Source organism: Gigantopelta aegis, chromosome 11 (assembly GCF_016097555.1).
Source record: "Gigantopelta aegis isolate Gae_Host chromosome 11, Gae_host_genome, whole genome shotgun sequence".
Lineage (NCBI taxonomy): Eukaryota > Metazoa > Mollusca > Gastropoda > Neomphalida > Peltospiridae > Gigantopelta > Gigantopelta aegis.
The window spans coordinates 25,449,165-25,465,032 of record NC_054709.1 but is presented as its reverse complement, the minus strand read 5'-3'; the positions used below and the strand labels follow the sequence as shown (position 1 = coordinate 25,465,032).

Here is a 15,868-nt window from a genome sequence, read left to right as displayed (position 1 = left end):
CAGGCAGATAACTAACTTGTGTTCCCAGAATAATCTGCTTGAACCTTAAATGAAAACAATCGTATCGCATCCAGTGTAACTGTTCTCTTTGGAACTATTTTTGTTTAATAGCCGAACATCATGCCCCAATCTATGTCATGGGCAGACAGTTCAAATAACTAACGTGTATGTCTAGAATAACCTGTTTGAATCTTAAATTTTTTTTTTAAATGAACGCGAAAACCAATTTACATTGAAAATTAGCATGTTCGAATCGTGTGGATGTAAGCACGTTTAAATATTTCAGGCTTACACTTAAAAAGTGCGTAGGTGCAAACATGGAGTACGCCTCCTTAATCGTGCGAACACGTTTCTGAAAGATACGAGCTATAACATTACACATCATTTGTTTTCTTGCTTCAAATAAACTATTTATTGTGACCTAGAAACCTGAAGGACATTAATTCACTCATTATGCGCGTTCTCGAGAGAGAGGAAACCTATATACCTGTTTCAGGTTAACTAACTACTGGGACAATGAATTCCACGGTTCATGAATTGTGCATCGTGACATCTATAAAAGAAAACTGAACTGAAAAGCTAATTTCTGAGAGGAAAGAGAAAGATCCATAGAGTTGCATTAAGCTAACAGAGCGTTAAAAAAAAAAATCCACCTCATTGTAAATTAGCTTTTAGTTATTTAACTTGGATCAATACGTATATCAGTTTCAAAGTACAGAACCATTTGTTTAACCACGTGCAGGTAGATTCAAATCAAGTGTAATGAATCCTCTTTGTAGACGGAATATGACAAAGATGAAAGTACAAAAAGAAAGGAAATCTTTTCAGGGGTTAAATATCAGATTGATATCTCTGATAAAAGTTGAAATCCAGCGCACAAATATCAATACAAATCTCATGTCATAATATTTGTATTCCGTGTTTTCAGTGTTCTACTGATTTCATTCATGTATCAGTGGACTAATTGCTTTCCTTTTGTTCTCCGATTTGCTATTCGATTTCACAGATTCCATTGTCTCTCTGGTTAGAAAAAACAATGTGTCTTCTCCACCTATACTAGTGCCACAAATAACGACATTGATCCACGAAATGCATACCAAAACCGTGCTATAGTGAATGATGCACGAGTACCCGTTGGTAGACGATTTATCTTATAACACCGGCCTCGGTGGTGTCATGGTTAAGCCATCGAACATAAGTCTGGTAGGTACTGGGTTCGCAGCCCGGTGTCGGCTTCCACCCAGAGCTAGTTTTAACGACTCAATGGGTAGGTGTAGGCCACTACACCTTCTTCTCTCTCTCACTAACTAGTAACAACTAACCCCTAACCCACTGTCCTGGACAGACAGCCCAGATAGCTGAGGTGTGTGCCCAGGACAGCGTGCTTGAACCTTCATTAGGTATAACATGAAAATAAGCTGAACTGAATGAATGAATATCTGACGATTATTTTCCAACAGTATCTAACGAGCGAAAGCGCGTTAGACACTGTTGTGAACCACGAGTCGTAAGAAGATAAATGGACTCCAACGGGCATCAGTGTATTGTTCTTTGTCTTACACGCCATTAAAAAGGCATTTTTAATGTAGTTTAACGGAGGGGGGGGGGGGGGGGGTGATTTAGACGTTAATGACGTAATAGATATAAATGATGCAATAACATGACGTCATCCGTTTATGGTTACCCAGGACACATGGGTTATGACCTCAGAACAGCCAATCACAAGTCTCAGAAGTGATCTCCAAGATATGTTGAGGACGATTTCAATTTACAAAGGATGTGTAAGATATGCTACTTTTCGTTTTGCTGGATAAAAAGAAGATTGTTTTGTTTAACGACACCGCTAGAGCATATTGATTTATTAATCATCCGCTATTGGATGTCAAACTCTCTGGATCAGTTCTAGAATGCCGTATCTACAATACTATTTATTTCATTAAGATTTCTTTTGCATTTTTTTCCAATTATAATAATCATGTTCAATAACAGTCCTGAAATGTCCTATGGTTTAATCATACATAGGTGTTTTAGAAGTATAATGTAACACAACGCACCTTTGCGGAATATGGTTTGTATTTATTATGTCCTTAATATGCGAGGGGCCACTGTTCGCAAGTCCATTAGAGAATTGGATTGTTGATTTTGAGTGATGAAATCGATTGCTTGTTTTTGCGTGGCATTTTGCCTTTTGTGTTCGGCAGCAAATTAACAATCTAGCCGCGGACAATCATTTTAAGCCAATATTGGGGGGGGGGGGGGGGGGGGGGCGGGACTAAAAATGTAAATAGTGATCAGTGTTAGTTATTTCCTTTAGAGTAGTGTCTAGAATAACCTAGCCGATATCACATGTTAATGACCAAAATAAACAATGTATTTGTTCCGTACACCTCGATCCCTTCAATCCTAACATGGGTATTAATACACAATGTTCGACTGCAGCAGAGGAGATATTGTAAAGTATATAACATGGACTATGTATCAAAGAGAAAGAACGACTGTAATAGGATGTCACATTATACAGAGTATAAGTCTTCACTGGGATATGTCCACCACACTACTTTTTATTCCATAAGTACGCTATTTAAATACAATTAAAAAACCGAAGGTCTGAAAACAGTTATAAACACAAACAAAGTCATATGACTGAAGTCTTGTGAAGTCGATTCTTCAATTTTAAATATGTCGTGCCACAAGGCATGCAAATAAAATTAAATACACACACATTATTGTTTGTGATAAGTGAAATTATTTAGCTGTTCTAATGTTTTTTTAAAATTCTTTTTCTTCAATTTTAAGTTTCTTATGTCTCGTTGCATGCAAATAAAACTAAATACACACACATTGTTGTTAGTGATAAGTGAAAGTATTTAGCTGTTTTAATTAATGTTCTTTGTCTTCTTCAATTTTAAGTTTGTTCTGTCCTGAAGCATGCAAATAAAACTAAATACACACACATTATTGTTGGTAATAAGTGAAAGTATTAGCTGTTTTAATTTTGTTTTTCTTTTCTTCAATTTTAAGTTTGTTCTGTCCTGAAGCATGCAAATAAAACTAAATACACACACATTATTGTTTGTGATAAGTGAAATTATTTAGCTGTTCTAATGGGTTTTTTTAAATTCTTTTTCTTCAATTTTAAGTTTCTTATGTCCCGTTGCATGCAAATAAAACTAAATACACACACATTGTTGTTAGTGATAAGTGAAAGTATTTAGCTGTTTTAATTAATGTTCTTTGTCTTCTTCAATTTTAAGTTTGTTCTGTCCTGAAGCATGCAAATAAAACTAAATACACACACATTATTGTTGGTAATAAGTGAAAGTATTAGCTGTTTTAATTTTGTTTTTCTTTTCTTCAATTTTAAGTTTGTTCTGTCCTGAAGCATGCAAATAAAACTAAATACACAGACATTATTGTTGGTGATAAGTGAAAGTATTTAGCTGTTTTAATTAATGTTCTTTGTCTTCTTCAATTTTAAGTTTGTTCTGTCCCGAAGCATGCAAATAAAACTAAATACACACACATTATTGTTGGTGATAAGTGAAAGTATTTAGTTGTTTTAATGTTCTTCTTTTTTTCTTCTTCTTCCGATGGAAAATACAGAATACGTACGTCACTACAGTGCCATTATATTGTAGATGTTGTGGGTGTGGTTTCTTCTGTTGTCATGGCGAGCAACGTCCTCGTTTTATTTTGAAATTATGTTTCCAAAATTGGGTTGCAAGGAGTCTCGTTAGTTTTCACCGTCACTAACGTCGTCATCACCATCATCATCGTCGTCTTCATCATCATTATCATCATTACGTATTCATACTGTAGTTTGGTCGAAGTCGTGGATGCAGTGTCCGTTTCCGTCTATGAAAAGAAAAACAAAATATTTCAATGATATTTTTCAGAACTCGGTGTCATAACAGGAGCAAACGATTTGATATGTATATATATTCATTAATTTGTTCGTTCGTTCGTCCATCTTTCCATCCATCGATTCAATACCAAATAGTTTATTCCATCGTTTATTCATCCAGTCACTTATTTATTTATTTATTTATTTTTATTCCTAATATATGATACATATATATATATATATGATATATAATCTCTGTATCATATAATTTCAAGCTTAATACAACTTGTGTTCGCAAGTTTCATTTCAGTTAGCCATTACTCGATATTTAAATTACGTAAGAATATGTGACGCGGTGTTTTTATGAATGAAAATGACGTCATTTGGGATGTTCTTACTTACAAATAAACTAGTGCTTTTTTGTTTGGGAGGGGGGGGGGTTGTTTGTCACCGTAGTACGTTTGACTAAATGTCAATAAACATAGTGCCGTGACCTCAATTAATTTATATCTAATTTGCACAGTTATCAAGTATGTGATTTGAAAAATTAGCAATTTTATTTTATTTTACCGTCGTTCTTACTCGTATATTTACTCACTTACTGGCGGACTCACTCATGCACTCACACACTCATAAGTTTATTCGCTCAGTTACTCACTTGCTCAACCATAGTATCTGTCATTAAATGTTCGTCGTGTTTCGCGGCACAACAAAAGCACATTGAATAATTAATCATCGGCTTTTGAACGTTAAACATTTGGTAATGGTGTCTTTAACAGTAAGAGATGTTTATATGTGCTTTACCACAGACAAGACAGTACATATCACAGTCTTTTGTCGGGAACAAAACAAGAAATGTTAAAGGCTGTTTACCTCTTTTATCCTCTGACTCCATGAAAACCAAAGTGTGGTGCCCGTTTGTCATTGGACGTGTAACCTGGAAACAAAACCATTTTTGTTTTACAAACATATACAATAATAACAAACAAAAGAACAAAAATACCAGCAAACAACAAAACAAAAACGCATAAAACGTCCCACGACAACGACGCGATTATAGAACAGCATGACAAGCAGAATGTGGTAAACACAGACGTTTGATGTAAACAACAACGAAAAACCGTATCTGTGTACTATCCAGAGTCGAATGGGTGTTTTGGCAAAAGAGTGGTTCATTCCGAGAATCTCTGTCTAGTGTCTCGTCTATAGGAGGACAGCCACTCCCGAGGAGATCCTTTACTGGACAAAACATGCTTCCTGCAGCGCTAAAAGAGGACTGCCACTCCCAGATTAGATTTGCTAAATCAAAACTAGCACAGGACAGAGTACATTGGAATAAACACATATTTGACGACAGGTACTCATCAATCCTGTTGCAACGACGATGATATCAGGTGTTCAAGAAAATTATGATCGTCAGTTACAAATCTCATTTGTTGTACAGTTAAAAGGTTCGTTTTGTTTAACGACACCACTAAAGCACATTGATTTATTAATCATAGGCTATTGGACAGTGGGGTGAAGCTCATTACTAGAGCGATCGCCCGAGTTTGTTTTGTTTAACGACACCACTAGAGCACATTAATTTATTAATCATAGGCTATTGGATGTCAAACATTTGGTAATTCTGACATATAGTCTTAGCGAGGATATCCGCTACATCGTTCCATTTTTAGCAAGGGATTTTTTATATGCACCATCCCACAGATAGGATAACACATGCCAAGGCATTTGATATACCAGTCGTGGTGCACTGGCTGGAACTAGAGATAGCTCAATAGGTATCCCGGCCCGGGATTGATCCTAGACCGAGCGTTTTACCACTGTACCACGTCTCGCCCCAGGTAGCCTGAGGTGTGAAGAGTCGTACGGTCTATCCCACGCGATGCACCCGAGTTTTGTTGTGTTATATTGTGTTGTGTTGCGTTGTGTTGCGTTTCATTTGGGGTTTTCTTATTAATATTTATATTTTCCCCACGTCATATATTGTCCGATGACCGATACATCAAAAGGCCATGATTGCATGTTTAAGATTATACCTAAAGGGTCCTTTGCTGATTTTCGATAACATCTGTGGCATTAGCGGGTATTCGTAAGTCACCAGGGGCGAGACGTGGGCCTAGTGGGCTATTTCTTGTCCAAGCCAATGCTCCACGACTGGTGTAACAAAGGTCGTGGTAATTACTATCCTGTCTGTGGGATTGAGCATACAAAAGAACCCTTGCTCTTAAAGGAAAGATGTAGCGGGTTTCCTCTCTAAGACTATATGTCAAATTTACCAAAATAATGTTTGACATCCAGTAACCGGTAATTAATAAATCAATGTTTTCTAGGGGTGCTTTTAAACAAAACAAACTAACTTTTTTTTCATAAGTCGCCAAATAGTCATAATTTAGAACTATGCTGTGATGACGTTAAGGAATCTCTCGTTCTCTTCCTTTATCTTTATGCGACGAACTGTGCTGTCAAATACAGTACGGATGGAAGAAAAATGAATGAAACGTTTTATTTAACGACCACTCCACACATTTTATATACGGTTATATGACGTCGGACATATGGTTAAGTATAACACATATATTGAGAGAGGAAACCCGCTGTCGCCACTTCATGGGCTACACTTTTCGATCAGCAGCAACGGATACTTTAAATGCACCATCCCATAGACAGGATAGCACATACCACGGTCTTTGATATACCAATCGTGGTGCGATGGCTCTAACGAGAAATAGCCCAATGGGCCCACCGACGGCGATCGATCCCAAACCGACCGCGCATTAAACGAACGCATTACCGCTGGGTTATGTCTCGCCCCGTACTGTACGAAATGCCTACGGAAGCTCTATAAACGGAGTAAGGAAGAAATGTTTTATTGAATGACGCACAGAACACTTGTATGGCGTCGGACTGATGGTCAGGGACCACGCAGATAATTTGACATGAAACTCTCTGCTGCCACTTCATGGGCTACTCGTTTTTATTCATTCATTCAACATATTTTTGTGCTTATATCCAATTAAGGTTCAAGCACGCTGTCCTGGGCACACACATCAGCTATCGGGGTTGTGTGTTCAGGACAGTGGGTTAGTCGTTAATTGTTAGTGGTTAGTCAGAGAGAAGAGGGTGTAGTGGCCTTACACCTACCTATGATTCGTTAAAAAACTCGCTCTGTGTAGGAGCTGGAGCCGGTACCGGGCTGCGAACCCTTGCTGCTAATGGAAAAAAAATGCATCGGGTTTTCTCTCTAAGAATATATATAAAAAATTATCAAATGCCTGACATCCAATAGCCAATTATTAATAAATCGATGTGCTCCAGTGGTGTCATTAACCAAATACAAACTTTAACTTTAACTATTATAGTAATAAAAAGTTGTTTTTTTAACGTGTCGTTAGCAAATCGATTAAATAATCATCGGCTATTGGATGTTAAACATGTGGTAATTCTGACTCGTAGTCATCAGAGGAAACCCGCTACATTTTTTCTAATGCAGCATGGGATCTTTTATACGCACTTTCCCACAGACAGGAAAACACATACCACAGCCTTTGCCAAGTTTTGGTGCACTGGTTGGAACAAGAAAGAAACAAACAGCTGAATGGATCCACAGAGGCGGTTCGATCCTTCGACGCAAGCACCTCAAGCGAGCACTACACTGACTCAGCTAAATCCCGCCACTATTATAGTAATAAGCCATGTTCTTGTTTTGCTACCACACCCCCTCCCCCACTCATGTACGGCCCTGAATACAATAAAGGATCTAACATAATCTTCTTAATAATAATGTTGCGTACCTGATTCGTCTTGATATCCATCTGTCAGTGTGTTCAATCCAAACGTGTTCCCCGTGATATCAGTGCCAAAACTTTCCTCATCTTCAAAGTCTGTTAGGTCGTCATTGCTCTTCTTGCCTCTGCTGCCCATGAAGCCGTAACCCCTTTTCTTGCCTCTGCTGCCCATGAAGCCGTAACCCCTTTTCTTGCCTCTGCTGCCCATAAAGCCGTAACTGCTTTTCTTGCCTCTGCTTCCCATAAAACCGTAACTGCTTTTCTTGCCTCTGCTTCCCATAAAACCGTAACTGCTTTTCTTGCCTCTGCTTCCCATAAAACCGTGTCCCCTTTTCTTGCCTCTGCTGCCCATAAAACCGTAACCCCTTTTCTTGCCTCTGCTTCCCATAAATCCGTAACTGCTTTTCTTGCCTCTGCTTCCCATAAAACCGAATCGTTTGTCTGTCGTAATCCGACTGAGTGCTTTGGACGGAATGTGTGTGTTTAGGTACTTGAAAAGCCACCTGTCGAACTCAGGGTCAAGGTCAGAATTGTAGGTGCTGTGCTGTTCCAGTTGGTTGTTAGACTGCTTGGGTTCCACCGCCGAGTCTGGCGTCTGTACCAATTCCTTGTTCTGGGCCTGCAAAACAGTTTTGATATTTTATTCATTCATTCGTTTATTCATTAGTTGATTAAAAACAGAAACGAAAATATTAATTGTAACTTGTTTACAATTGTTAAGATGGAATCCTATTAGGTTTTGGGACTGTAAAGATTTTATGCCCATCTTGACAGTCATATATATATGTGTGTGTGTGTGTGTGTGTGGTTTGTTGGGGGTTTGTGTTGTTGTTTTTGTTTATGTATTTGTATTTGTATGTCTGTATGTTAGTTGTTTTGTTTATTTATCTATTTTCAGATCTTTAATTGTTGTTTATTTTTATGTATCTGCCTCCTTTTTATCTGTCAAGTTATATTTCCTTCCTTCCTCCTACCTACCTACCTACCTACCTACCTACCTACCTACCTACCTACCTACCCATGTTTCTACTTTAAAACATGCATACATACCTACGTATTTACATACTTACCTGTCTACATATTTACCGGTACGTAATCACCTACCAAACTTTTAGCCTATTTGCAAGCCAGTTAGTTGGTTTGCCTGTTTTTGTTTTATTACGGGTTAGATATAAAAGTACATTTTCAGTTTGTGTCAAATATATCTGCTGTATTGGGCTGTGCACACAACAGATAGCAAAGCATGCTGAACGTAGGAAGCATGCAGAAGTTAGGAAGCAAGCAGAAATTTTGAAGCATGCAGAACTTAGGAACCATGCTGAACTTAGGAAGCATGCAGAACTTAGGAAGCATGCTGAACTTAGGAAGCATGAAGCATGCAGAACTTAGGAAGCATGCTGAACTTAGGAAACAGGAATCATGCTGAACTTAGGAAGCATGCTGAACTTAGGAAGCAGGAAGCATGCAGAACTTAGGAACCATGCTGAACTTAGGAAGCATGCAGAACTTAGGAAGCATGCTGAACTTAGGAAGCATGAAGCATGCAGAACTTAGGAACCATGCTGAACTTAGGAAGCAGGAAGCATGCAGAACTTAGGAAGCATGCAGAACTTAGGAAGCATGCTGAACTTAGGAAGCATGAAGCATGCTGAACTTAGGAAGCATGCAGATGTTTATTCAAACTTTTAGATCGCCTCTATCCCAAGGGGCGGGACGTAGCCCAGTGGTAAAGCGCTCGCTTGATGCGCGGTCCGTTTGGGATCGATCGGTGGGCCCATTGGGCTATTTCTCGTTCCAGTGCACCACGACTGGTATATCAAAGGTTGTGGTATGTGCTAACCTGTATGTTGGATGGTGCATATATAAAAAATCCCTTGCTACTAATGAAAACAAAAATGTAGCGAGTTTCCTCTCTAAGACTATATGTTAAAATTACCAAATGTTTAATATTCAATAGCCTGTGATTAATAAAATCAATATGCTCTAGTGGTGTCGTTAAACAAAACAAAGAGCTTTAAGCCTCTATCTTTAAACGGCCTTTTTATATCATTTGACATGTTTCTGAGAGACAAGTGCGGTTAAAAGCTGCAAACATCAAAGTAAATTTTACATCTGAATTATGTTCAGAGGTTTCGAAGCCATTCAACTTCAGCTAGCCGTGCAGAAAGGTTTTAACCCTGCTCAGACATGTTTTTTTTTTTATCTCACCATATAATCGATAATAAAATATATCTTTTTTTATTCCAACGTTTAAACTATATGCCCTTAAAATGTGCATTAGAAATGTCGTTTTAACATTTTCTTTTAACCAGGGAAAAAACGTTTAAAAGATTACTTGCAGATAAAAAGAAAATGCCAACAGAAAATTCCCATACACAATTGCATATTAATAAATATTGATAACACATTAAGTAATAAGTCTGACGGTCATACGTAACATGAAACTCCTTTGAAGGTTGTGCTTGTCAGTTTGATCTAAATGGGTAAAAGGAAAATCCCTCCATTAGTTCCATAACCTTTGTAATGAAAGTACGCCGACATAAATGACATTATATCAGTGCGGGTGACATTTTGCATGTGTATGTAGCAACGTATGGGTCACTGATCTGAAATAAATGTTTTATTTGCGTTATAAATATCACATTAAAGGGACATTCCTGAGTTTGCTGCATTGAAAGATGTTTCCGACTAATAAAATATTTTTACGATTAAAGTTGCATATTAAATATATTTTCTGGTTTAGAATATCAGTGTCTGTATATTCAATGTGTTTCGGCCATCGGTCTACAGGCTGGTAGGGACTGGGTTCGGATCCCAGTCGAGGCATGGGATTTTTAATCCAGATACCGACTCCAAACCCTGAGTGAGTGTTCCGCAAGGCTCAATGGGTAGGTGTAAACCACTTGCACCGACCAGTGATCCATAACTGGTTCAACAAAGGCCATGGTTTGTGCTATCCTGCCTGTGGGAAGCGCAAATAAAAGATCCCTTGCTGCCTGTCGTAAAAAGAGTAGCCTATGTGGCGACAGCGGGTTTCCTCTAAAAACAGTGTCAGAATGACCATATGTTTGACGTCCAATAGTCGATGATAAGATAAAAAAATCAATGTGCTCTAGTGGCGTCGTTAAATAAAACAAACTTTACTTTTTACTCTAATATAACGGTTTCGCTTTATGTACGACTATTGTGTACGACTATTGTTGGAATCGAAGTAGCTTATTAATAGAAAGAAACAAAATCAAATCCATACATAGAACGAGGCTTAGAGTGAATTCTTATTAAAGGGACATTCCTGAGTTCGCTGCAATTTTATAGATGTTATCGACTAGCAAAGACTTTTAACGATTGTAATTACATATCAAATACATTTCTCTGCATAAAATATTAGTGGCTGTATATTAAACGTGTTTCTGATCGTTCTAATATTTGTACTAGGTTAAATTTCATTTTATTTCCTAAAATATATGTTTCGTACGTTCGACATTATTTGAAGACAAAATCTAGCTTGGGTTTTTACAAACATTAAGACGACCAGAAACACATTGAATATACAGACACTAATATTCTAAACAAGAAAATATATTTAATATGTAAGTTTAATTGTGGAAATATTTTATTAGTCGGAAACATCTTACAATGCAGCAAACTCAGGAATGTCCCTTTAATCGTAGAAATATTTTATTAGTCGGAAACATCTTACAATGCACAAACTCAGTAATGTCCCTTTAAAATACGAAAAATCTGATTTCATTTTATTTCCTAAAATATAATTTTTTCATACGTACAAAATTATTTGAAGACACAATCCAGTTTGGGCTTCTTACAAATATTAAGACGACCAAAAACACATTGAATATACATACACTGATATTCTAAACACGAAAATATATTTAATACGTAAGTTTAATCATAGGAATAATTTATTAGTGGGAAACATCTTACAATGCAGCAAACTCAGGAATGTTCCTTTAACAGAAAGAAACAAAATCAAATCCATACATAGAACGAGGCTTAGAATGAATTCTTATTAAACAAAGATATTACCAGATGTAAGCGGCGTGCTTAGCAGGGAAGGAAGGAAATGTTTTATTTAACGACGCACTCAACACATTTTATTTACGGTTATATGGCGTCAGACACATGATTGAGGACCACACAGATTTTGAGAGGAAACCCGCTGTCGCCACTACATGGGCTACTCTTTCCGATTAGCAGCAAGGGATTTTTTTTGTTTGCGCTTCCCACAGGCAGGATAGCACAAACCATGGCCTTTGTTGGACCAGTTATGGATCACTGGTCGGTGCAAGTGGTTTACACCTACCCATTGAGCCTTGCGGAACACTCACTCAGGGTTTGGAGTCGGTATATGGATTAAAAATCCCATGCCTCGACTGGGATCCGAACCCAGTACCTACCAGCCTGTAGACCGATGGCCTAACCACGACGCTACCGAGGCCGGTTTGCTTAGCAGGGAAACGTTTATTTCATTTCGACTTATTTTCGTGCTTATATCCAATTAAGGTTCAAGCACGCTGTTCTGGCAACACACCTCAGCTATATGGGCTGTCTATCCAGGACAGTGGGTTAGCTGCTAGTGGTTAGTGTGAGTGAAGAAGGTGTAGTGGTCTTACGCCTACCCACTGAGTCGTTAAAAATCGCTCTGTGTCGTTAAAAATCGCTCTGAGTGGATGCCGGTACCGGGCTGCGAACCCAGTACCTACCAGCCATATGTCCGATGGCTTAACCACGACACCACAGAGAGCCGGATACCTTTTAAATGAGGTGTGGTGACCTTACTCTAGGCTTTCTCCCAAAATAGGACCGCGAAGCCAGCTCTTATTAGCCGCCACCGTGCGTATAGTACAGCGCTCGCTTGATGCGCGGTCGGTTTGGGATCGATCCCCGCCAGTGGGCCCATTGGGCTGTTTCTCGCTCCAGCCAGTGTACCACGACAGGTACATCAAAGGCGGTGGTATGTGCTATCCTGTCTATGGGATGGTGCATACAAAAGATTCCTTGTTGCTAATCGATAAGAGTAGCCAATGAAGTGGCGATAGCGGGTTTCTGTATGGTCCTTAACCATATGTCTGACGCCATATATCCGTAAATAAAATGTGTTGAGTGTGTCGTTAAATAAAACATTTCCTTCCGTCCTTCCTTCCGTGCGTATAGCCACTTCTATGTTGAGTGACAAAGATGGCGGCGTCCATTGGGGTTGTATTTACGGAATTCATCTTAGCATACACTATTAAGCACGATGTGTGTGCGGTAGTCCGCTGGACCTGAGCTCAAAAAAAAAAGATCCGTGCGAAAAGCGACATTGGGTAAGTACAAAGTACACTGTTGGCAGTGTAGATTGAAAGAGGGGATACGATCAGAACAATCGGAAACGGTTTAAAAGGCCTGGCGTGTTATAAATATAAATACTCCTCGCAGCGGGTAAACACTGGACCAGAACTATTTGAGTTCTCGTAGGCTCTTCTAGGCCATAACGCTAAAGTTTGTACCAGGTTACGAACTCAATACCTACTAGCCTTAATTCTAATTGCCCAATTAAAGTTAAAGTTTGTTTTGTTTGACGACACTACTGGAGCACATTGATTAATTAATCATCAGCTTTGGATGTCAAACATTTGGTAATTCTGACTCGTAGTCATCAGAGTAAACCTGCTACATTTTTTCCTAAGGGAGCGAGAGATCTTTTCTATGCACTTTCCAACAGACAGAAAAGCACAAACCACGGCCTTTGACCAGTTGTGGTGCACTGGCTGGAATGAGAAAACCCCCAATCAGGTGAATGAATCCACCGAAGTGGTTCGATCCTGCGACAAAAGCACCTCAAGCGACATCTCAATCCCGCTGCCGTAGTGGATAAATACTGAGACATAATTATCCAAGCTCTCGAAGACTCGTTTGGGCCATACCGCAGCTTGTTGATAGTAATGCTAATATGAATAAATGTTATTATTCAGATTGGGGCATTTTCGTTAAATTCAGGCAAAAGCTTGCCTGCACCCCTACAATAATGGGAGCCCGGGGCAACTGAATAGCTAATAGTCTAAAACTCCTTAAACAGTTAAGATGAGAGTTTTCTTTAAGTTTCTATAATTTTTTCCGGATTTATTTGTTTAGCTAGCGACGGCCCTGAATACCCACCACATCTTAGGAGCATTAAGCTGTGTCAAACTCGATATATCAATACAACAAGTTCTTTCTCACTATAAGTTAGCCATTACCAGGCACGTCGGAAACAAGCAGACATTGCGGGGGGGGGGGGGGGGGACTGACTGAGATCGATGGCGCAAAGCAAATATTCTTGTTGGTTCGGGGGGTATACTTCTCCGTAAAAAGTTAAAAAGTTGAAAACTAGATGTCCTAAAATTCAATGTCCTGCCTTAAGGTTTACTACCAATAATATTTTAGATTCAGAATTATTGGGGGCGGGGGTTAGCTCCCCCTCCCCTCCCACCCAGCAGCCCCGCTCTGCCGTGCCTGATTACTGAACAGAGAGCCCAGATATAGCAAACACATTAAACTGAAAAGTACAAATTTAGTAAGATTACGTACCTGCTGATTAGTGTATAACAAGCATATATAGATGTATTTGTTATTTACGGTTCCTATCGTTGACGTTTTCAGTTGCTTATCGATCGAGTTTGCTTAGCCTTACATATACACAAAGTATGTTTTCAAGAGGCAAACTCACAAAGGAATAAAAATAAACACGATCTTTGGTGTATTGTATAAATAAGCAAAAAATGAAATAAAATTAACAAAAAAAACGAAAACCTACATTGACGTAACTCTTAAGTATTTTTAGAACATTGTTTCACAACAAAATGCATTTACCTCTAAACAATTTTTTAATGCATATATAGCGTAATTTAGTACGGTAAACATTTGATTATGTAATAACATCCATCAAAGAATGCAGTCATTCTATTTCTAGATGTTTCTGAACTTCAAAAGATACGTTAAGTACATTCTAATCTACTAACGGAAGCAAACAATTTCACTTTGCATTTTAAGTACAAATTTTATATCAAGCAAAACAAACAAGAACAAAAAAAAGGAAAATAAAAGTGCGGACGTAACAAAATATTTACCTGAATGTGTCTTAAAACAAATTACGGTGTCCCTTGAGTAATGTAGGATATTACTGGCATATAAATATAACGGCTAATATATCATACGAAATATAATAAAGAGATCAAACGAAAAAGACACAAAAAGACAGACACTGAGAATCAAAGAACAATGAATGAATGAAAGAAACAGACAAACAGATATTTTAATAAGTTTCTGATTGAAAAAAAAGCATGAGCTGAACAATGTGAAAGAAAATGTCACAAATCTAATAACAGTTTTGTTTTGATAATGTTAAATGCAAAGTCCCCTCCCCCCCCCCCCTCCTCTCAAAACAAAAAGAAAAAAAAAAGAAAAAAAGAAAAAAAGAAACAAGAAACAAAAACAACCAAACACACACACACGAAAAAAAAAAAATAATAATAAAAAAAAAAAACACACGAAAAAACCCACTAAAAAACACTTTAAAAACCCTAACTAATATAATTAAAAAAACATAATCATCATCATAATTAAATTTTTAACATTAACATTGACAATAAAAGTCACTTTTGGAATACTTACTTTCATTTCTTTCATGGCTGCGCTGCAAATCACTTGTACGCACACTGCCATGCAGCACACGCCGGTCAACAGTCGATAAAACATTGTCGATCCTTTGACGAATGCGACCGCCTGCAATACGAAATGAAACCGTTTATAGAACTCGTCGCATCTCTATTATATACAGCACCCACCCACACCAATACCCTATAAGGCGTATCATTGGCTTAAATGGAGAGTCCGCCGTTACGCCAATTTGAACGAATCGCTTGAATTCGTCGCCTACTGCCTACTACATGACAAGTCATAACAGAGTAGGAAAAAGTGGACTTGAGAATTCTAAAACCTTCCAATGGCATTCTCTCTTGTGTGATGCCGATAAATTGTCAATAGTAAATAAATGTTCGCTTCGCTAGATACACTAAGTACGACGGACGATTCGTTCAAGTGAAATGTCAAAAGAGGTGGGTGGGGGGGGTGGGGGGGATGTAATCATTATATACAAATACAAAAAATAATATTATTAATTTAATATTGACAAGAAATGTGACAAGCTATTTGGAGGGTAGGAGATAATATGTACTGTAGAAGGTCTTTGGTGCTTTGT

The 15,868-nt window shown here is 38.1% G+C and overlaps 1 protein-coding gene across 1 annotated transcript; it reads right to left on the bottom strand.

The window, feature by feature from the left end:
* Positions 1-1,345: 1,345 nt before the first annotated feature.
* LOC121385573 (otolin-1-like) lies at positions 1,346-15,630 on the bottom strand. Its single transcript, XM_041516307.1, has 4 exons — positions 15,283-15,630; positions 7,639-8,251; positions 4,718-4,781; positions 1,346-3,855 (listed from the first exon to the last, which is right to left on the bottom strand). The coding sequence occupies exons 1-3, from the start codon at positions 15,364-15,366 to the stop codon at positions 4,723-4,725; spliced, it is 756 nt and encodes a 251-aa protein (XP_041372241.1). The 5' UTR covers positions 15,367-15,630; the 3' UTR covers positions 1,346-3,855; positions 4,718-4,722.
* Between the last annotated feature and the right edge of the window lie 238 nt (positions 15,631-15,868).